Source organism: Sebastes fasciatus, chromosome 6 (genome assembly GCF_043250625.1).
Source record: "Sebastes fasciatus isolate fSebFas1 chromosome 6, fSebFas1.pri, whole genome shotgun sequence".
In the NCBI taxonomy this organism is placed as follows: Eukaryota; Metazoa; Chordata; class Actinopteri; order Perciformes; family Sebastidae; genus Sebastes; species Sebastes fasciatus.
The window spans coordinates 17,207,969-17,230,462 of record NC_133800.1 but is presented as its reverse complement, the minus strand read 5'-3'; the positions used below and the strand labels follow the sequence as shown (position 1 = coordinate 17,230,462).

Genomic DNA, 22,494 nt, shown 5'->3' with positions numbered 1-22,494 from the left:
AAATGGTTTCTCTAATAAGATTGTGGGGAAGTGTGAATCCATCTGGCCGCATGAGAGCAATTGTCAGTGGTGAAGAACGACTTAAGATTAAAGTCTAATGGATCGATGTCTGCCATGATGGATGGGGGAGCACAATGGACATTAATGTCAGTTTGGAAATGGTGTTTATGACATGTGAAGAGCTGAAAATTCAAAGAATGTTATATCTTAAACTGGATTGTGTTAATCATTTCCAGTACTAAGCTCAATAACTCCCATCTGATCCAAGATGTTTTGATTAGCAATTGAAAATGTAAAGAACTTAGTCCCTCTAAGGGCTCCTTCATCCATCAACCTACATGTACAGCATGTGTCAGTGAGGAGCTCTAAGGGGCCAATCTAATTGAGCCGGAGATCGCAGTCTGAAATGTGATTACTTGTCTGGGAGACGCCCATCAGCAGGCGAATGGAGTCATCTGAGGGGCAATGAGGTTAAAGTGATGGAGGTGCATAGGTTAAAATCAGGATCCAGACATGCTCAAAGCAATCACTAAATGATTTTCACATTCAGTGACAGTAAAAACGTCATTCTTAATCAGCCAGAAACAATTGATCTTTTCATATCATCACCGTGAAAATTGCTCAGCCTGAATTAAATGTTAAGACTCTCATCAGATGATGACTTGAAGTAGGGCTGGGCAGTATATGATATATTGTCAAAATTATATAAAAATGTTTAACGTACATATTTTTCTACATAGTTTCTACCGCGATATAGTCTAAGCCTATATTTATTTATTTATTTTTTCTCTATGTCACTTAAAATTATGTTAATTTTGGACTCAAATTCTTCAAATGAGAAAATACTTTTCTTTTGTCAAGTATTTAATTCACATGGGAGTATACAAAAATAGGCTTTACCCTGTGGTCATTTCATAGACTATTTATTTACTAAATTACCAGAAAAACATTTATTAACAGTCAAAATATGAAATTCACAAACAAGCATAGTTTTATGATGGCATAATCAAGACTTTAAACATATCTACAGTCCACGTATTTGCCTCATCAGTGTCCTGATTACACACCATTAAAACAGCATAGAAACAGACGTCATCGGGGCTGATGATGAACAAGTGCATAAAAGTCTCAGACTCGAGTGTTTCCCAGATTGAGGAGTAGCTGCCACAGATGCAGCTCAGGGAGGGTTGGATCATTCAGTGAACACTCTGGCTGATGTGTGGGCTCATAGCCAGCAACCAATCAATGGTCTCCTGCAGGAAGCTCATGTTGTAGTGGGACGCTATGTTCTGAAACACTGTGATCTGCTCAGAGAAGCTCTTTACATGGAAGCAAGGGGGGAAAAATAGTTGTGAGAACAATATCAAATGGGAACAATTGTATGCTTTCATCACTAAATTGAATGATGTGATGTATTTGAGAGTACAAACCTTGGTTGGGAAAGTGAGTTCAAAGTCTCCGGCACATTTGCAGTACAGAGGCATGTTGGCTTCCTTCACTCCTTTACATTTTGTACACACCTGAAATCAAACAGAGTTATTAGCAGTGAGGCAACTTCAGGAAAACTATTAGGTTTATAACAGATGCAAATTCCTCACTATCAACATTTTATAGGTTAATTTATTGATTTGCAGAAAATAAGCTCTGTGGGTAACACCTTTATGGAACTTACACGTTTTGTTCAGCAAGATAATCTCTACAAATGAACACCACTTCTATGATTTTTGAAGCGTGAATGCAATCGCCAGAAGTAAAAAGCTAATGTTAGGCTATAAACAAACTACACCATGGTGAACCGCATGAAGGCTGTAAAGGTGGACGAGTCGGCGTGTTGACATTTAGTAGTCTCATTTAGCCACTTGTCAGCAACCGCCTTTTTTAAGACACATGAAGGCTTCAAAATTCATGAGTGGGATATTTATTGATGTGTTTTACGTCGTAGAACAAAACATTAAAATCTCTTAAGCTTGTGTTAACCACAGACCTTCAGGCATCTAACTAAAAACACATTCAAGAAACCCACTGACTTTGAGACAAGGGAACCGGAAGTGCTAAAATGCTAACTCATTTCCAGGTTTTAGGACTAAAAATCTCAAAATCAGCATTTTTTTAACCCACCAGGTCCTGCAGCGTATAGCTCATCAGTTTCTTCTGCAGAGCTTCCACCAGAGCCATCTCAATAGACTCAGTCTCATACTGCGTCTGGCAGTTGGAGCAGAACCACTGAGGTAAAACCGATCCATCCTGAGGAGACGAAAACACAGTTTATCTACCTGGAATTAACAGCGTTAGATATTATGCAAGTATATCAGCGCTCCTCCTCTCACTTGTGCCACAGATGGGTCCTTGCAGAGATCGAGGTCTCGACAGAAATTGCATTGGTGGCAGATGACCTCTGGCAGGACGTAAGAGTTACAGGGGTCACAGAACTGGGCCTGCCCTGAAAACTCTCCGACGTCCACGAGACGCAGGAGGTCTCTCTTCAGCTTGTTCACCTGGTTCACTATGTTGGCGTCCAGTGAAAGGACCTGAACAGACAAAAGAGTGAATTGCCATGTGGTGAGAGGGAAAATCATGACGACATGCAACACATTAAAAGAGCTTTGTAAGTTGTAATATACCTGGCAGACATATTTGATAAACTCCAGCGCTGGGTTGTTGAGAGGCAGGTGGGATCCAGGCAGGACGGGGAACATCTCTGAGGGCTGGTTGACACCCCTGGTACCCGTCACCTTCTTCTGGATTTTTTGAGTGATGGTGAAAAAGTTCTGCGTCAGCTCGCTGGACACATATTCCTGGGAGAAGGAGATCATTCCTGTGGGGGAGAGTTTTAAAAAAACATTACATCTGAGAGGAAATCTATCTAAATACAATGAAAAGCTCCCCTTCATAGGTTTAAGTATAACAGACACTTGTCTGTGGAGACTCTAATGAGTATAATGTGATGTTTCTAAGAAACACAAAGGAACTCTTGAGTAACTAAAGCAGCTTCTCAAACAGTATTTTACCAGGAAGAGCACTCAAGTCCCCAACGGCCTGCTGGGAAGCCTGGCTGCCTCCTCGTCTCTTGACTGGCGTTGCACCAGGAGCGTTACGTCTCAGCTCCTCTTTCATGCTGTGGTAGACCGCTGCGATGTAGGCTGGCGTGGAAAGATTGTATGTAAGAGATAAAAATAAAAAAATTAAAAGTGAGAAAAAAAAAAAAATCTGCAACGCTTTTTTATTAAGGGTATATATGATGATAATAATAGCAATATAAACATGTTTATTGTTAGATTATAAGACATTTATTATAGGCACTTCATATATTTTATTATATATTAAATAGGTAAGTCAGTTAAACTCAATAAATGTGTTTGTAATGTCATTATAAACAATAATAAGGCTAACAAGTTTCTTACAAGTACTTATAAAAACATAAATGGGCTTATAAACACATTTATGTTATTAATAACACTTATCACTTATAACACCTAATAATGTTAATAAGCATCTTATAAGGGCCTTATTACCTATTAACTAACGCTTATTACAAGGACCTTAATATACAGCGTTATCAATAGATCTATTGTTTATAGATTTATTTTTACCGGAGACAATCATGAGGAAGTATTTCTGACAGGAGGCAGTTTGGGGCAGATACTGCATGATGTTCCAGTTGCTCTCAATCAGCTCCTCCACCTCATCCGTCTCTCCATCACCATCATCTTCCTCAACACCGGGTTCATCCTCGTCTTCATCCTCGCTGTCCTCCTCATCTCCCTCCCCTCGGCTCTTTTTCTTCTGTTTGGCTCCTTCCTAAAAAAGGACCATTGAGGAGGGATGAGTTCTGCTACTTTAATCAGTGCTAATTTACTGTAAGGCAGAAGTGGCAGTTTGAATTACCTCTCCACACATGATGCTGGAGGGCAGTTTGCCCTTCACACCGCCGTAGTTGGCCGGATCCATCCACAGCAAGAACTCCCAGCATCGGGAGAAGGAGATGGACAAAGAGTGGAAGATTTCTCTGGAGTGGATGCTACAGGAGAAACAGGAAGGGAGGTGATTCTTCAGTTACAATATGATAGGAGACAGAATTTAATGTGATATTTTGGGGATGACTACTGTATTTTAAACACAGGAAGATGTTCAGAAATGATTAGCAATATTGACCAAAAAGACAAAATGCAAAGACATACATATACTTTCTCCAGATCTGTAGAGGATAAATGTCTGACCTGTTGGTGATGTATTCCACGTAACCAATGGCGTCATCTATCCTGCGTTTTTTAGTGCACAACATGATCCTGTTGAAGTTTCCATACACCACGGTGGAGCCGAGACGTTTGAACTCTGACACCAACCTGACAGCAGAATGAGAGAATGATTAATAAAAGAAGAAGGCACTGTATCTGTTATGCATATTAGAAAGGTGGGGATATATATCAATGCAAGGAAAACGGATGAAAGCATCATGATGAGAATCACAGTTCACACCATCTTCTCAAGTTGAGTTTAATCCAATTTAAAAACAGACATCAGTAATATTTGACCCGAGGATAGCACAGCAAATCAAAAACGTAATTGTCTCGCCTTCGCTAAAGACCCTTAATGCTCTCTAATACCAGGTGCCTGATACATTACACACAAAAGATTTACCATTATTTCAAAACAAAGCTTTAAAAGATGTGACTAAATAGATGATAGGTGTGTTTGCAGTATAGACACTCACTGTAGAAACACCTTCTTCATCATGTTGTGCAGGGTGCGGTGCAGGGCGGGGTCGTAGAGCAGCGAGCTGGGGGAGCGCAGCCAGCGGTAGAAGTGCATCACCTGGTTGTCTGCATACACGTTGTGGAACTGCGTGATCTCTCTGACCCATCCAACCACCATGCTCTTCAAGATCCTGCTCACACAACACAGAGCAAAACACAACAAAATAAAACACCACATGCTTCCTTGTCACACCTGTATTGTTAGACCATGTGCATGTGGGTTAATGTAGATATAAACGGCTCATTCTAAGGTAACGAAAACACAACGATTCTTATTTTCAGGTGATTATACACTAATAAAAACATAGCTATGAATATCATATTCCATTTATACTAATATATCCCCCTAATTGTTACACACTGTCCCTTTAAATAGTCTCACACTAGAGATGTTTACACACCTGAAGGTGTTGGAGCAGAGAGCAGTCTCGTCATAGCTAGCGAGAGCGCTGGCTCCCTGGTTCCCTGACATCATGTCCTCCAACGAGGCCTGCTGGATCACGTCGAAACTGACACCCAAACTAGCTCCGCCCTCCATGTCATTGACATGCTGTGATTGGAGGATGGTGTTCACCGCCAGGCTCTGCAGGTCCAACTCCACACACACTGAAAGAAACAGAAACAGGAACAGGACTGTCTGTAAATACAGTGGAAGATGTTTAAAAAATGTAGAGTTGCTTTAAGATCTTTCTGCAGTGTTAAGTGTGTTCCTGGTGTGTGTGTGTACCTGTGGAATAGCATCCTTGAGAGTTGATCTCCACAGAGCCCCTGTCATCACTTTCCATGACCAGACGACTGTCATCGGCCTCTTTTCCTCCGAGGTCGGGCCTGGCTGTGGGCGAGAGCCACAGCAGGTGGTTGTGTTTCCGTAGATGTCTTGCCAGGAACAAGTCTGAGCCAAAGATGGACACATCCTGAGGCAAGTTCCCCACAGGCAAGTGGTAATACCTGAAAGGAAGACACATTATACGAAAATCTGAATGCTGTCAACACAAATTACTGACTAAAATTAGACTTTATTAGAGACTACCGCAACAAAGCGAGCCTGCCAGGGGGTTGCTAGAGAGCTAGCAGCGTGCAGTTCCTACCTGGCCATGTCAAAAGCCTGTGACAGGCAGCTGTCCAGGTTAAGGTAGTGGCGGATCATGCGCCGGGCACCGTGGCGTTGCCAGTCCAGCACGTTATAGCTGATCTCATCAACCACATGTACTGGAACGACTGGAAACTCCTCGAGCACCGGCATCCCTGCTGCCAACCGCCGCAACTCCCAGTTTGACTGCACCGCGATGAGGGTGGGCCCACGGCGTTCCTCCTGTACACAGGAACAGACACTTCATTTAGTCACATGAACATAACTAGTAACGTCTGTGTATGTAATCATTAGAAGATCATTAAATAGCACCCGTGTGTTTTACCTTGTAGCTTAGCAGTATGCGTTGCAGTGCGCGGTAAATGGCCTTTGGGTCGTTTTCAGCTCGGACCTCAAAGTTGTGTTTCTCAGGAGGAAGGAGCTCCTCGCTCGTCTTCTCCAGGAGAGCAGTGCGTTCAGCGGTGTAGAGGTTGGTCAGGTTGGGCATCTGATTGCTTCTGACCTTAGGAGATAATAACAAGACATTAAGGGTTAATCTCTGCCAGCTGTGAAGGGATGCATCGACATTGATATCAGCTTTATTTCTCCTTTGGGAAAGAAAAAAGCACTCTAGAGCTCTATTATTATGCTTTCACTATAGCCGCTATACATTTGTTGGCACTAGAGGAACCTCACTTGAAAAGGGAAAACACCAACACGATGACAGTGGAAGAAATAATGAAATGTCTTGTTCTTACTGTGTCCAGGACGAAGATGCTGGCTTTGCGCTGAGAGGGGATGAACAGGCCAAACAGAGCCTTGTGACCCTGACTGTGATGATACAGGTACATGTGACGAACACTCCCTGAGAAGAGAGAAGAAACATAACACGCCATGATGGAAAGTGCGTTACAAATATAAAAGTTCATGAACAGGATGCCATGATGATATCAGGCCAAATATTAAGTTAGTGGGAAAGCAGACGTTAAATAGAAAACAGAACAAAACAATAATCCCTATCGGATCATTTTGACAACAATTCAAGAGGAGCAGTGTGTGAGGCGGGTCTTACCAGGTTCCAGGTAGCTGAACTGAGCCAGAGACCTCATCTCCAGATGCTCCAGGTCAAAAGTGTCGGCCTCCCTGCCGGCCATATCCCTCACGACATGTTTATTGACCATACACACACATCCGAGCTGCACCAGGGCACGAAACAGCAACGGGACCTGAAAGAATTGGAACAAAAATTAGACTCATGGACACACACAAAGAGCATCATGAGTGAGGTTATGAACACACTGCTGGAGGTCAGTGTAGGAACTTCTTGGGGGCAATTATTGCCCCTCGATCGCAGATTTTATGGGCATTCTGAGATTTCTTGTGGTATTTTTGCCCTTTGCCCCCCTTCATTTCTGAGTTGCTGGAGGTATACGATACCTGTGTTTCGTAGACTCCTTCAATGTCCGGGGCTGCCAGGTCAGCGTTGATCTCGTTGATGTGCTTCTGGTACATGTCCTCTGGTACACAGTATTCATAAAGGTAGTACACTATGTTGGAGCGAGGCAGCATGCGGTTCACCTGAAGCCAAAAAAAAATTATTTGGTCAACTTTTTATGACAACAAATTTATAATTACTGCAATTTTTACTGCATTTTTTTTTATTACGTGCCTTTTTGTATGTGGCTCCCTCCTCCTGTTTTGGGACTTTCTGGTTGACGTAGAAGACACGTGAGATGTTGAGCTTCATGCAGTGGAGGTCATGTCCGATCACAGCCCACAACTTGTACAGACCAGGATGACTAGTCTCAGCAATCTGAGAGGAATGGGACATTATAGATTAAATGATTTTCTTTGGATTTCATTATTTGTTAAACTGACTAGAGGATGATAGTGGGGTGACTTTTTTTCCCAACCTGCACAATTTGCCACGGCATGTCCAGGACGCTGCGTGCTGTTCTGCGGAGGAAGCTTCCTAGGCCGGTGGTGGGTCCGCCTCTGATCACTCCTCCCCCTACAGGTTGAGCTTCACCATCCAGCAGCCTCCTCCTCTTCTTCCTCTCCTTCCTCTGCCTCAGCTGCAGCTCCCACTTTTTCTTATGGTACCGCAGCCACACTAGAAGCTCCTCCTGTATACAGACACCATTTTTATTTTAAAAGTTTTGTAATATATTTTCGGGAAAACGGGAACAAATCGCCTCAAAATATCTGTCATTTCCAATATGTATTCAGAAGAGACACAACAGGCAACACTTTGCATTTGTTGCTGGTAGCTTACATGTGTTGCTCCCATAGTCGGGGGTGGCCCCAGGATCTCTCTCCAGGACTGAGTGAGCTCGACATCCTGAGACTCCACCTGGCTGTCCTCTCCCGGAGAAGCCCGCTTCCGCTTGGTGCTGATGAGGATGGCTGGCTGCAGAGGTCTGGGTGGCCTCCCAAAGTCCTCGATGTCTGCAGCTTGGCCTGCTTCGAGAGGCTGATGGGCCACCTGAGATAGAAGTGGTGGTTTAGAGAGATAAAGCAGCTTTTCTAATGCGATACTTCAAAATGCACATAAAAATATGTGAATGGAAACATGGCTACTGGTCTTTAACCAGAGGAAACTCAGCTTGGTCATCACCATCTACACATCCCTCTTGTTTCTGACTAAAATGCATGATGGGGCAGAGGAAACTTTCTGTTGTCGACAGTTTGCTGTGAGGTGAACAAACCTGTCTCTTGCCCTCGCTGCTGAACAGCTCACTGATTTTCTTTTGCTTGTAGATATCGTTTTTCTCCAGGAGTTTCTTGTGAAGCCAGTCGGGGTGCCTCACTCTGGGTACCGGATTCTTCACCTGGTGAAACAATTAAACAGAAACAATTAAAGTTGTATCTGTACATCAGCCCAGGATAGACAGAGAGACCAATGAAATGTGTTTCATTTGTACCTGTTGAAGAGCTGCAGGGATGGTGATGATTTTCTGGATGGCACTACCCAACCTCTCGATGTAATAATTCCAATCAAGGATCTGAAAAAGGCCACCAACAGAAATGAATGTCAGAGCAAAGTCACACAGAAAAACTAAAAGCTTTTACCAAAGTGCATTGTGCATTGTTGTGCAAATGTTTGTTTAAAAACTCACAGTGCGGATGTCTAATTCATGCAGGCTGGGCATCTTCAACCACTTACGGAGGAAGTGTTTCTTCACACTGGGTTCTGCCTTGAAGATGGCAAGAGGAATGGCTCTAATAGAGAGAGACACTAATCCATCAGTGTCAAATGGAAAGCTTTTACTTCTGGTAATAGTACAAAGTGCTTGTTCTCCACAAACATTTAACATTGGGAGAGCAACTCTGACCTCATTTTATTTGATCCTGCCAACATCAGAAAATCTATCACATCTATTATCATGGCAGTGGGTTTTTCTAGCCAAGTTGATTTTGTGTTTGTTTTGGCATTTTGTGCCCTTATTGGACAACTTAGAGATGGAAAAAAGAGATGACGTGCAACAAAGGTCCTTGGCTAGTATCGAACCGAGGACAACATCAAGACCACCAGATGCCCAAAGTCAGTGTTTTATGTGCAGCGACCTGAACAGACTGACACAACCCCCCAGTTCCAACCAAGTCTATAATAGTTTTGAATTTTCAATTCTTTTTTTAATTTATTTTAGTTTTGACTTTTTCGATTTCATTTTATTTAGTTTTTAGAGTGCGTTTGCTAGTTTTACTTTGGTTTCAGTTTTTCAGAAAGGATTAGTTTTAATATATTTAGTTTTACAGTAGTTTTAGTTTGTTTATGTTAGGGCACGGTATAATGTCTAATGTAGCTACATGTATAGGTTACATACAATATACATGGTTGTGCTGGGATGACACCTTTAATAGCACTGTCTCCTAGAAGGTCAAGTCCGTTCAACTTCTGTGGTTCAATGTCACGAGAGTTGCCGAAAATTCATGCCGTCTCCTTTTTCGGTAGAGATACAGTATATTATAGATAACAACCTAAAACTGAAATTAATTTACGTTCATTCTGTTTTATTTGATTACTTTTAAACCAGATCAATATCGTTTCAGTTTAGTTTACATTTTTCTTAAAGGATATACTTTTATTTAGTTTCAGTTTACTAACAATATTTTTCACTTCTTATTTTCATATTAGTTTATTATAATAACCCTGGTTCCAAAATTTTAAAAAGATGGGGGAGGAAGGGGTTTCGGATGCTGTTTGACAATCAGACAAGCACCTTTGGATGGAATGACTTTCTCCAATAGAAATGCTCTCGTACATCGAGATAGAAACTTGTTGAAGCCTGGTAAAGCAACTGGATTAAACTGTATCTTCATTGTCACACTGTCACGTCTTACTGGGACACTTGAGGACAACAGAGCCGTCATTAATGTTATCAGCAACACTTGTGCTTTTCCTGCTATGACAAGTCAAAATGTCTGCTGTGAAAAAGACCCATAGAGACGCAAACAGCCACATTGAACCTGCTCACACTGCTCGGCTTTGATATGAATACTGACTCATATTATACTAACAGCATTAGTATGTCTCACCTCTCTGTGACAGGTGAACCCTCAGGTTTTCGGGAGATGACGTAGCGACAGCTCAGACCTTTATCTTTCACCATTTGGTCTCCCAGGAACTCAGCCAGTCTCTTAGCTGTGCTGATGGAGGTGGACTTCTGCTCTCCGTAGTCCTCCAGCCTTCTGGACATCGAACGATTCTCTGAGATCAGTTCAAACAGCTCCGTATCTGGCATGTTGGCAGCCTGGAAAACGAATGAATTAAATCAATCAGCTTTTTTGGGAAGAAGATAATCAACGTTTTGACTGATCTTTCTCTGCAAATCATATCGTATTTCAAAATATCCGCTAAACAATAAATATCTTGTAATACTAGAATACAGGTTTTTACCTTGCTATACAGAACGTCCAGCCAGTAGTCGGCCACTTTGGCCACAGAGGCGTACACCTCCTCCAAATTGGTACCTTTGAGGAAAGCCTCAAACACCGACGACTGGAAAATCTTAATGAGCTGTAGCTCTCCCCTCCTCTTCACTTCAAACCCCTTCAGCTCAGCCAGAGAGCCGTCCTCATTAAACACAGCGTACCTAAGATGAACAGTGAAACCGTAAATCATCACTGCACATTTTAACATGAACCTTGCCCATTCATTAATATTGGATCGACCAGGGACAGAAGTATATTTAATCACAGTGAAACTAAATCCTCTATGGCGATACCTTTTCTTCAGCTTCTTCCCCTCCTCCTTGGAGGCGGGCAGGATCATGGCCAGGTACGGTCCGTCCACCTCAAAGAAGATGCTGTTCTCCGACCTGATGTTGTAAGTGAGGGACGCGGGGTCGACCAGCTCGTGGTACTGATCGTTGGTGAAGCCCTCCTTCACCATGATGTTCAGCATGGCTCCTGGGTAAGAGATGGTCACCTTGGGCTTCTTCTCATTGCTGGTTTTCACCACAAAGTTCTCAGGGAAGGTGTTGGGGAGGACACACCAGATACCATCAGTGTCCAACTCAAGGGGCCTCCTGAGTCACGGAGAAGTAGACGTGAAAGATGTGATGAGTGTGAAATGGAAATTTATTGCAGTGTTTTTCAGTTCACATATTAGGAAGGCAAGAACACGTCCCTGTTGAGCTGTTTGAGGCCAATTCAGTTATGACAACCATAACTCTGACATGCTATATAAACAATAACTGCTACTAAAACACATGGGCTAGGAGCAAAAGAAGATTAAGACGAAAACAATACAGCAGGAGCTGGATACAAGCCCAAACGCTGGCAAGAATCTGCTGATGAAACGTTGTTAAACAAGGCGGTGGATCCCTTCCAGCTCCATCTTTCCTGAGTTGGAGCTGACCTTGCATTAACCGAAAAGGTAATTTCTGTGATGAGGCATCTCATTATCGATATGACACTCACCCTATTTGTTCGATGAGCTCTCTGGCCTGAGTGATGATGTTGGCTCCGGTGAAGCACACAATGCCAGCCATCTCCATGGAGTACCAGCGCGCCCTGATGGAAACACAAAGGCAGCACAGGCATCAGGTCCACAGCAGAGACGTTAATCACTGACCGTTTTCACCAGCAGCAAACACTTAAGAGCTCATGTAACAGAGCAAGTGAGGGGATATTTGATGATATGAATGACGTAGTTGACTCCTACCCTTTCCTCATGACGTAGCCGTAGAAAGAGTTGAGAATACACTTGTGAGCCAGCTGAAGAGAATCGTACAGGATCTCCATGTTTTTGCAGCGCTTCATCTCAGCAGCGTCTCCGCTGTCCTGAGCTGCCGACAGCTTCTTCTTCCACACCTTGAACAGGTAGCACGAAAAATCAATTAAATTACAGCATGTTATTTTGATGGGTAAGAAGAATTTCAAGCACAGAGTGCAATAAAACATTAATTCTTTCATCAGAACTGTGCCCATAGCAACAGTCTGTTATACATAGCAACAGTCTGCCATAAAGAAATAACAGACCGTAGAACGTTGCGATTGACCAATCAGAATTGAGTATTCAACAAAGCCATGTTGTAAAGATATTTAATGACTCTCTGGCTGAAAGATAAGATTTTGCATCTAGAAAAGATAAAGTTTACACTCAGAGGGTCTGGCGAACACTTTCTAAAGAAGTAACAAGCCTCTGTCTCCTATTTTAATGGCTTGTCTGTTCTTCATCCTGACTGACTGCTTATGTTTCTACACAATATCATCGGTCAATCAATGTACTCAACCCCAGGGCCAAATATAAACCGGTTGAAGCAGGGTTTATTTCAATTCTTATTGTATTTTATTATTTATATATCTTCTTTTATTTACAATTTTTTTTTCTTTTATATAGTTTTTATCTTATTTTATATGTATATCTTATGTGTATAAATGTGTGTAGGTATGTTATGCTTGTATGTATACACAACACATGTATATATGTATATTCTTTTCTTCTGTAGTGTGTTGCTGTGTAGGGGTTTGGTGGGTGGGAAGGGTAGTTGATAAAACGAAAATATGAATAATGGTGACCAGTCAACCTGACAGTGTGTTTATTGCTTATGTTTTTCACCGAAAAAAACTATTTGGAAAAAATAAATAAAAATGTAATGAATTGAAAATTGTGTACAACATATGGATTATTGTTACTTGAATTGCTGTAAATACCAAAACAGACCTTGTGGAGTCCTTTGAATTCGTAACGCCGATCTCTGAAAGCTCTCACGGTGTCGACGTAGAAGGAGTTTTCTCTCTGACAGATGGTGGTGACTCGCTCCTCCCGCCTGGTGACGTGGGTCTTCTTGTAGGCCCTCTTACAGTAGTCTGAGACAAACACACGACATGTCCAGCTATGCTTTGGCAACCAGTAATTTAGAATGCTTATAACCAAAATCTAAAAGAAAAGTACCTGCCAGACGTTTCTTCTCGTGTTTGGCCTGGTCCTCCCTGTTGAGAGTGTGGAAGGCGCGAGGCGGCCCGTTGGGGAAAAACGGCGGGAACTTCTCAGACTCGAGTTGCTGCTGGATGCGGTGGAACTCACTGCGGCTGGCGGGCACTGCAAACAGTTAAACTTTCACTGTATTCAACCCCACATGAACACTGTAGACGCAATGCTGACAGGTTTGGAGTCTACTTCTCTATTAGCTCCGCCGATCTTTGTCATACCAGAACACAATAATACAACTAGAGGTGTCGCGAAATACCGATATTGACAATAACCGTGATATTTAAAGCATTGATATTGTGTTATTATTACACATACGATAATATTGTGTAAATAATCCAGCGCGTCTTTCCTCATTTTATAAATACAGTTGTGGTGACTGATTCTCTCTCCACCCCCCCTACACTTGTATTTTGAATGTAATTCATTTTCAAAAAAAAAGAAGAGACAAACGCACAGTAAACGATTAAAGATGAATTTGACAGCATTATTTTTATTTATTTTTTTAATTTTACGATATTGCGATCATATCGTTATCAGGAATTCTTTTGGCCCCGGTAATCGTGTAGTGAAAACCTGATATTGTGAAAGTCCTAAATACAACATTAACTTACTGATTTCCCCTCTCCATTGCCAGGCCATCCTCCGCTGGCAGGTGGCACCAGGCTTGTTGAAGTCACAGGCGGCACAAGTGGCCTCATCAACCACAGCGTACGGCTGTAAAAGCAGAAAATAAAGTATTGAATTTTATGCATTTCTATATGTTTTATGCCGTGCATATTTCCTTTGATTTTTCATTTACCTGCAGGCGGTTGGTGAGGATGATATTGGGGTACATCGCCCCGACGTCCAGATGGTAGATGAGGGGGCATTCGATCCTATTTGGGACCTCCTTCAGGGATGTCAGCTTCTTTTTGATCTCCTCACATACCTGTGAAAAAAAAACTATTTTATAACTTAAACTTTTCAAAGTAATAGCACAAATTGGAGAAACTTCAAAAAGAAGCAGTGAAAACATACCTCATTAAAGTTGGTGACTTGCTCCAAAGGGATTTTCTCCTCTTCCTCAATGGCGTGACGCATCGTCTTCTCAACTCTTTGCAGCAGGAAGTCAAACGCAGCTGGGTTCTGTCAACACACCAGACCAAGCTGTCACCAGAAAACATACAAAGATCAGCGAAGCAAAGAACCAGCTGGGAGTTGAACTGAGATGTACCATCTTGAAACGGCAGGGGATGTCACTGCGGAACACGCCTGACTCCAGCGCCTCCACGTGGCCGCCCACGTAGGTCTCGGAGTCCATGACGTGGCCGTCGTCTGTCATCTTGTTGAAGACCTGCTCCTGCTTGTTGGGGAAGATGATGTTGGCGTGGAAGGCCTGCACCATGAGCAGAGCCTCACACAGAGTCCCTGAACCTTTACGCAGCACCTGGAAGAAAAGAATTATTATCAAAATGCACATTATATTTTGCCGTCTTTTTTTTTTTTTTTTTTACAAACGCACACTGAAGACAAACCTCATCAGGCTCCATGGGGATGATGGTGCACAGAGCAAAGATGAAGGGGTGAACATATTTCATGTACAGGTAATACGTGGCCACGGCATCTGACACTGAGTAGGTGGCTAAAGTCTAACAGAAGAGTAGAGAAAAGAAAAAGTCAACGAAAATGCAACTTTCAAATCAATTGAATTCTTTATTTTCCAGAGCCTTAAAAACTGATTTCTGTACCTGTGGCTCCTCAGTTGCCATGCGGCACATCTCCTCCGGGTCCAGCTCCACTGGGTCGTAGCCCAGTTTAGCCTTCGCTGCTGCCTTCAGATTATGACTTCCCACCGGCAGGTAGCTGTCTCTCTTAACCCACCTGACACGGAGGAGAAGCAGGATGGAAGGATGATGTTAGAAATCGACTCATCTGAAAGGAATCCTTAAGTGTATGTTTACGTAGACCACACTGATATCATTTTAACAGTGCAGGTTTAACATTCTTTAGTAGAGATCATTTTCCAGGACATTTTCAGTGATGATGGTGTAGTATGACAGAGAGCAATCGCACTATACACTATATGTTCCTGCCTGCGGAAGTCTGATTTAAAAGACGTACAGTCTATAACTATAACTTCTCTTACGTGCTTAGAACTTATTGATCATTGAATAATATAATAATAAAAACGTACACAATTACCAGCCAGCAGTGGCTGATATTTACATTTGAATGGAACCGACATTATTCAGAGTTTCAGCCACTTATCAAACCTGCAGGTGTTACCATGTGAAGTAACTTGGGGGGGTGTTCACAGTGTTTTTACAACAAACAGCCTATTCAAAATACTCTGTCCATAAAAATACCATTTGAACTTTAAAATGATCCTGAACATAACTTAGTCTAGATAGCCAAGTAGTTCGTTCTCAGCTAAAATAGGAGAATGCTGAAATAATTTTCCCGGACGACACAAGATTTTCCATGACTGGAAAATTGGTCAACTGTTTTCCAGGTTTTCCAGGACGCATGGGAACCCTACAGTGTCAGAGAGGTACACACCTAAAGGAGTCCATGTGGATGGCTTGACTGGCCTTGTACTCTCCCTGGTTATCCTTCTGGAAACCAATCTCCTTGTACATGTTCAGTCCGTGGAGGGCAGCCCGAGTCTCAACGAAAGGCCTTGAAAGAGTGGAAACAAAGTGAGAGATGAACATCATAGTATAGGAGTAGTTTTAAACAAATGTTTTTATAGTAACAGCAAAATACCAGCTCACCAGTCAAAGAAGTCTCCGTTGTAGGTTACAAAGATGTTTGGCTTGGTTTCTTGAACGTGATCAAACCACCTTCGGATGAGAGCCGCCTGCAGCCAAAGTCAGGTTATTACATGTTATTACGCCGATTCAACCACAGAGCGTTACATTTACATTGAACACAAATATAAACGCAACATTTTCGTTTTTTGCTCCCATTTTTCACGAGTTGGAATAAAAGATCTAAGACTTTTTCTATGCACACAAAAGACCTATTTCCTTCAAATTTTGGTCACAAATGTGTTAAAATCTGTGAGTATTTATAAACAGCATGATTACTACAGGTGTAGGGGCACCTTAGGCTGGTCAAAGTAAAAGGCCACTCTAAAATGTGCAGTTTTATCTTGAAAAAAGACATTTAAGAGGCACAAAACTATGGATTTCACATGACTAGGGCTACAGGTATGCCTTTTTTGGTCACACAGGATTCACCCGTGAAGAAAACACTTCATCAGTTGCCCATTCAAGGCGGTTATAACGGACTGCAGTCAGGTCAAGGGCCTGCTGATGATGAATAGCCCAGCGTGGCTTCATGTGGTCTGCGTGAGGCCAGTTGGATGAACTGCCAATTTCTCAGAAATGACATTGGAGATGGCTTATGGTAGTGAGATGAACATTCAATTCACGGGCAACAGCTCTAAACAAATTTATGACCAAAATTTGAGAGAAATACGGCGTTTTGTTGCATAGAAAAAGTCTTAGATCTTATATTTCAACTTGTGAAAAATGGGAGCGAAAACAAAAGCATTTAAATTTTAGTTCAGTGCTGAAAACATATTTTTAAGCGCATCAATCTTTATTTACACGGCAGTATATCTACCTCATCATCCTCGTTGAAAATGGTGAAAGGCCCCTCATATTCAGGTTTGGGAGTGAACTCAAAATCTTCAATGTCCTCGGAGACAATCTCTCTGTTTGTGATTAGAAAGCCCTTTAAAAACAGAAACAAAAAGTTAGTAAAACTGACACATATATAAATAATAGAATAATATGTATTATAAATACGACTCACCTGTCCATCAATCATGTAGGACATCATCATAATCTGATCGCTCTCTGCGTCCGGGAATTTCAGGGGAAGCTTGGTGGTCTCGATGTCAAAAGCCAAAACAACAGGGTCCTAACAAGAAGAAGAAACATAAACCGTTATTGAAGTCAAACATAAACCTGAATAAATGACCGATGTTGCAACATAATTAATAAAATCCTCGTACTGGTCGCTCCACAAGATCATCTCGCCGTACAATCTCTGGTAGGTAAGCGCTGCCTCTGTATCGCACATTATACCAGTGAGCCTGAGAGATAAACACAGTAAACATCAGAACAGCGAGCAGCATGTGTATCTTCTAAAACACTGGGACGACGGGAATCTATCTTTACCACGTGGATCTTGAGGTCGATGGACAATCGCACATGATAGGGCACATCATACTCTCTCATGTCCACTATGTTGTCTAGCTGGTCTGAAATACTCTTTGAATTCACTTCTTCATCTGTTGTCGTCACATTGCCTCCCGATAAGGCACTGAAGAAAAAAGAAAAACGAAGGAGTCAGCAGATCAATATCAAGGGGAGACACCACAGTTGGATAGGGTAAAAAAAAATTAACAAATAGATATCTCCATGAAACTTCTTCAAATTCTTGTTTCATTTTGTGGACATGTTAGAGTCAAAGGATTTTACAGAGGGAATTTTGGATATCTCTTTTTATCACTCCATAAATCAGAAAATATTGTCAACAACCATAAAAAAAATCTTTAGGAATAAAATATTATATAAATCAGGCTATGAATTATATATGTACAGACCCCTCTGTAAAAACCTTCAGAATATAGGTAGGAATGCAAGTGGAAAGTTTGGTATATGTAAGTGCTACTGAAGTGGAGATTTCTGGCTCAGAGTCTGAGAGAAACCTAATTTTGAGAAAACGTACACTACAGGTGAATGGGGTAAAAAAAGTAACTAATAGATATCACCATGGAACTTCCCCAGTTGATTACTTACATTAAGACAGTTATTTTTTGTATTACAAGTTTTCTGAAATGTTATGTTTAAATATGCAAATGAGGCATTATCTAATGCTAACTTTTGGTGAATTTAGGAGAAATCTACAGACGCAAAGAGACAAAGTAGTAAAATAAACACCTAAATGTGTATTTGGGATGTTTTCTTTCCACTAGTCGGAAAGAAAACGTGTTATGGAGGCAAAAAAGCCCAAAATCTAAACAGTTTTCTAACAGTTTATTAGAAACCAATGGGACTGGTGGTACCTTGATAACATTGAGGTGTAGGCGTCATTGGACTGCTCCCTCTCTCTGTTCTTGCGTACTGCCGGAGAGATCTCACGCTTCACCTTGATGAGGTCGTCCACGGTGCTGAATGACAGCTTGATGTAGGTTCTCTTCAGTCCAACTAGATGGTTCGGCTGCGGGGAACAGGCCAGCATAAGTTCAACATGTTTGTGTTCAAATCTTCTTTGGCAGCTTTTATTTGTGTTATATAACATGAAACACTTTTACTGCTTCCAAAGAACACTAAACTCAAAACCCTCACCAGGTCTAGGTCCTCTTTTGGGATAACTTCAAGCTTTGACACCTTTCCTTGAAACTTCCTCGACAAGTAGGAGATCACTTCTCTCTCGCAGTTCTGCAAATAAAGTTATCTTTAAGGAAAGAGTTGTTGAACATGATTACATAGCATAAGAACCAAATGACAGACATGGACTTACCTTTTTAGTGGCAATGTAAAAATATGGCTTGAATGGGAGGGCCACCTACAGACAGGATACATATCAGGATGTTAGAGCAGTGGAAAAGGCTGTGAGATTGTTTTATTATTATGTTAATACGGTACGATAATACGATAATACTGAGGTCTGAAATTTGTTTTGCATCACAGCAGCTCCATTTGCAACATCACAAAAAGGATAAAGACAAGAATCAAGGATACGTACATTTAAACATTACAATCACAGAAGACGATATTCAGGACCCTTCAACGTACGTTTGATCTGGGATTAGGCTCCATATTTAGTTTTAGGATTGACTGGTGTACAAAAGAGTGCTTCAGTCTAACTTTATTAAATCGTGGAACCCTGTATCTCCGATTCGATGGTAACAATTCATATTCACTGTTCAAAACATGGTTGGGGTTAGAGACGATGGTGTTAGCCAGCCTTAATATGTTATTATGATAGGTTGATTCATAGAGTTTCTAAAGGGGTTGACCTGCAATCTTTGAGCAGATTTTCATTTGGTGGAGCAGTTTTGACTTTAAAGTAGTGGACAAACTCTTGTACCATGTAGTATAACAATACTGTAGAACACTCATAATCACAGAAGTAAAAAACAAAAGAAGAATTTGTTTACTCGCCCCAAAAGACCTTTTACACCTATTACAAAATACCCCCCAACACACCTTAAACCTGCTCCCATCGTCCTGTATGAAATAGTAGTCCACAGCACTGATCATCCTCTTGTCATCATCCAGGATCTCAGTCTACAAACACAAAAAGTATCACTTTTATTATCATCTTTTCCCCCTCAAAACAATCAAAAAAAGCAACTAATAGATATCACCATGAAACTTCCTCAGTTGATTACTTACATTAAGACAGTTATTTTTTGTATTACAAGTTTTCTGAAATGTTATGTTCAAATATGCAAATGAGGCATTATCTAATGTTAACTTTTGGTGAATTTAGGACAAATCTACAGACGCAAAGAGACAAAGTAGTAAAATAAACACCTAAATGTGTATTTGGGATGTTTTCTTTCCACTAGTCTGAAAGAAGACTTGTTATGGAGGCAAAGGCCACTGTGTGTGTAGTAGACTTACAGGATGCATGTTGATCAGCCAGCCTGTTTTCTCTCCCGGCTCCTTCATCCTGTCGAACCCGAAGCGGGCGTCCATCTCGTCGGTGAACTGGCTGCGCTCCAGCCGCTTGAGAGCCGAGGATCCATCATCCCTGGTTCAAACACACAGAACAGATACATTAAGTTCATGGTTTACTTCTCTCCAGTGGCGGCCGGCCAATAGAAGGCTTATTACTACTACTACTACCACTACTACTACTACTACTACTACTACTACTACTACTACTACTACTAATAATTATAAAATTATAAAAATTGTCAATATTTGTGTTTTAAATATGGAATGCACCCAGTATATGTGTAATTTGATTGTAATTTGATTATATTTTGTATTAATAATCTGAATCTGTAAAGTAACTAAACTTGTCTGATAAATGTAGTGGAGTAAAAAGTCTAATATTTCCCTCTGAGATGTAGTTGAGTAGAAACAACTGTCTCCCCAAACACATCATAGACTGCACCAACCTGTCCACATTCAAATCAATAATCAAAACTCACCTTTTTAGAACTGCTTTTAATGTGTAATTAATATTGTGTGTTTTATATTTTCATGATGTCCTTGTTTTTATGATCATTTTATCTGTATAAAGTGTCTTTGAGTATCCAGAAAAGCGCTATATAAATAAAATGTATTATTATTATTATTATTATTTAGAAAGTAACAGAACATGGAAATACTCAAGTAAAGTAGAAGTACCTCAAAATTGTATTTAAGTACATTTTATACTGTTGTGTTTTTTTAAAAGCTTTATTTATTCTTCCTGTTGGAATAAAATAATTGTTGATTATTTAACTGAAAAGTAGTAATGTGTTTTTGATACCGGGATGTTTGCTGACATTGATTGGATGTGGCACAGCCCTACATAGAAACATTTCCACCAGCTGCCACTGCTTCTCTCACATACTAACATACTAATAACAAATATCACGTACAGTATACTGTGGCTGTCTAGAGTAATGTATAAGTCAGCAAGGTGAAACAACTCACTGGTTGTCCTGGTCTCCTCCACTTTGTCCACTTTGTCCTCGGTCCGCTCTGAACCGTCCACTGTTCTGATAAACCATCTCTTATCTTTTATCTTTAGCTACAACACGGTGAAATAAGTTCCCCTCCAGCTCAGTTTGTATACGTGTGTCAGTAAAGCAGCATTTTAACACAATGTTTGAAGTTATTTCAAAGGTTTTCGTCCTCTAGTTGTCTCTGTCGCTGTCACTGACGCTGCTGCTGCTGCTGCTGTGTTTTCTTATTTTGGCGCGTTCCTGCAGTTCCCGCGAGAACAACGCAGACCGGAAGAAGAAACAAAGATTGTTTTATTGACAAGATGAATCACTCAGACAGAAAAATCTGCTTCATGGTCTGATAAAGTCAATCAACTGTACAGGGCCGACCTCTAGCCATTTTTTTGGTGCCCTAGGTCAGGGGTCAGCAACCTTTACTATCAAAAGAGACATTTTAGGCCAAAAAAAAAATCGTTCTGGAGCCGCAAAACATTTGATCATTGTGATGAACGTAACACAGTTTATAGTCTAAATATATAGTATATAAGTCTAATGCAGTGAGGGCCAAAGTGCAGATGTACGATGGAGTATTAGGGCCACATTGAGAGAAACAACATCTGAGATTTCCAGAATAAAGTCGTAACTTTACGAGAAAAAAAAGTTGTAATATTACGAGAATAAAGTCGTAACTTTACGAGAAAAATAGTCATAATATTACGAGAATAAAGTCATAACTTTACGAGAAAAGAAGAAAATAACACGTAAAATTACTACTTTATAAACTTATGACTTTATTCTCACAATATTATGACTTTATTCTCAAAATCTCAGATTTATGTTTTTCTCCTCAATGTGGCCCTAATACTCTGTCGTACCATAAACCTACAACAATGATAAATAAAAATAATGATGTAAACAAAAAACAGTTATTCATTTCCTTTTTTATAAATCCACAGGGAGCCACTGGAGAGGAGCTGAAGAGCCTAATGAGGCTCCAGAGCCGCAGGTTGCAGACCCGTGCCCTAGGCAAAATTCAGATTTGAATAAACCATAAACCGCAACACACATCAGATAATATAATGGTTTTAAGACAAAAAATTAGATTTAACAATTAAGATTTATTTTCATAAATAACTGTATTTATTATAATATAAATAAACAATTGGTCCCTGATATTGTTGGCTTAAAAGTGTTTAGTCAGTTTCACTACAATTTACACAAATAAGTGCGGCCGGGCAGATGAAAAAGTGTGAGAAAGAGAGCTGCAGGGGTGAGAAGTGTAATTCTTTCTTTCTTTATTTGTTCATTTGTTACCCTAAAGGTCCCATATCGTGCTCATTTTCAGGTTCATACTTGTATTTTGTGTTTCTACTAGAACATGTTTACATGCTGTAATGTTCAAAAAACACTTTATTTTCCTCATACTGTCAGCCTGAATATGCCTGTATTTACACTCTGTCTGAAACGCTCCGTTTTAGCGCATTTTGACGGAATTGCAACAGAATTGCTTTGCTAGGCAACATTTTGGGTCCATGTGTACTTCCTGTCAGCTGATGTCTTTCACATA

The 22,494-nt window shown here is 40.9% G+C and overlaps 1 protein-coding gene across 1 annotated transcript; it reads right to left on the bottom strand.

The window, feature by feature from the left end:
- Positions 1–922: 922 nt before the first annotated feature.
- pole (polymerase (DNA directed), epsilon) lies at positions 923–21,166 on the bottom strand. The gene is made up of 48 exons (XM_074638064.1): positions 20,917–21,166; positions 19,891–20,020; positions 19,471–19,551; positions 18,782–18,826; positions 18,607–18,699; positions 18,324–18,478; positions 17,434–17,578; positions 17,268–17,348; positions 17,066–17,173; positions 16,874–16,984; positions 16,018–16,103; positions 15,803–15,922; positions 14,992–15,124; positions 14,779–14,892; positions 14,478–14,690; positions 14,282–14,389; positions 14,064–14,192; positions 13,876–13,978; positions 13,226–13,372; positions 12,995–13,140; positions 11,993–12,141; positions 11,749–11,841; positions 11,052–11,354; positions 10,724–10,919; positions 10,363–10,577; positions 8,943–9,045; positions 8,748–8,828; positions 8,532–8,654; positions 8,099–8,308; positions 7,737–7,949; positions 7,493–7,636; positions 7,261–7,401; positions 6,896–7,049; positions 6,582–6,688; positions 6,170–6,346; positions 5,843–6,066; positions 5,482–5,702; positions 5,156–5,360; positions 4,712–4,885; positions 4,218–4,343; positions 3,886–4,018; positions 3,591–3,798; positions 3,009–3,140; positions 2,622–2,815; positions 2,328–2,528; positions 2,119–2,244; positions 1,431–1,520; positions 923–1,319 (listed from the first exon to the last, which is right to left on the bottom strand). Exons 1-48 carry the CDS (start codon positions 20,991–20,993, stop codon positions 1,197–1,199), a joined length of 6,891 nt encoding a protein of 2,296 aa, XP_074494165.1. The 5' UTR covers positions 20,994–21,166; the 3' UTR covers positions 923–1,196.
- Between the last annotated feature and the right edge of the window lie 1,328 nt (positions 21,167–22,494).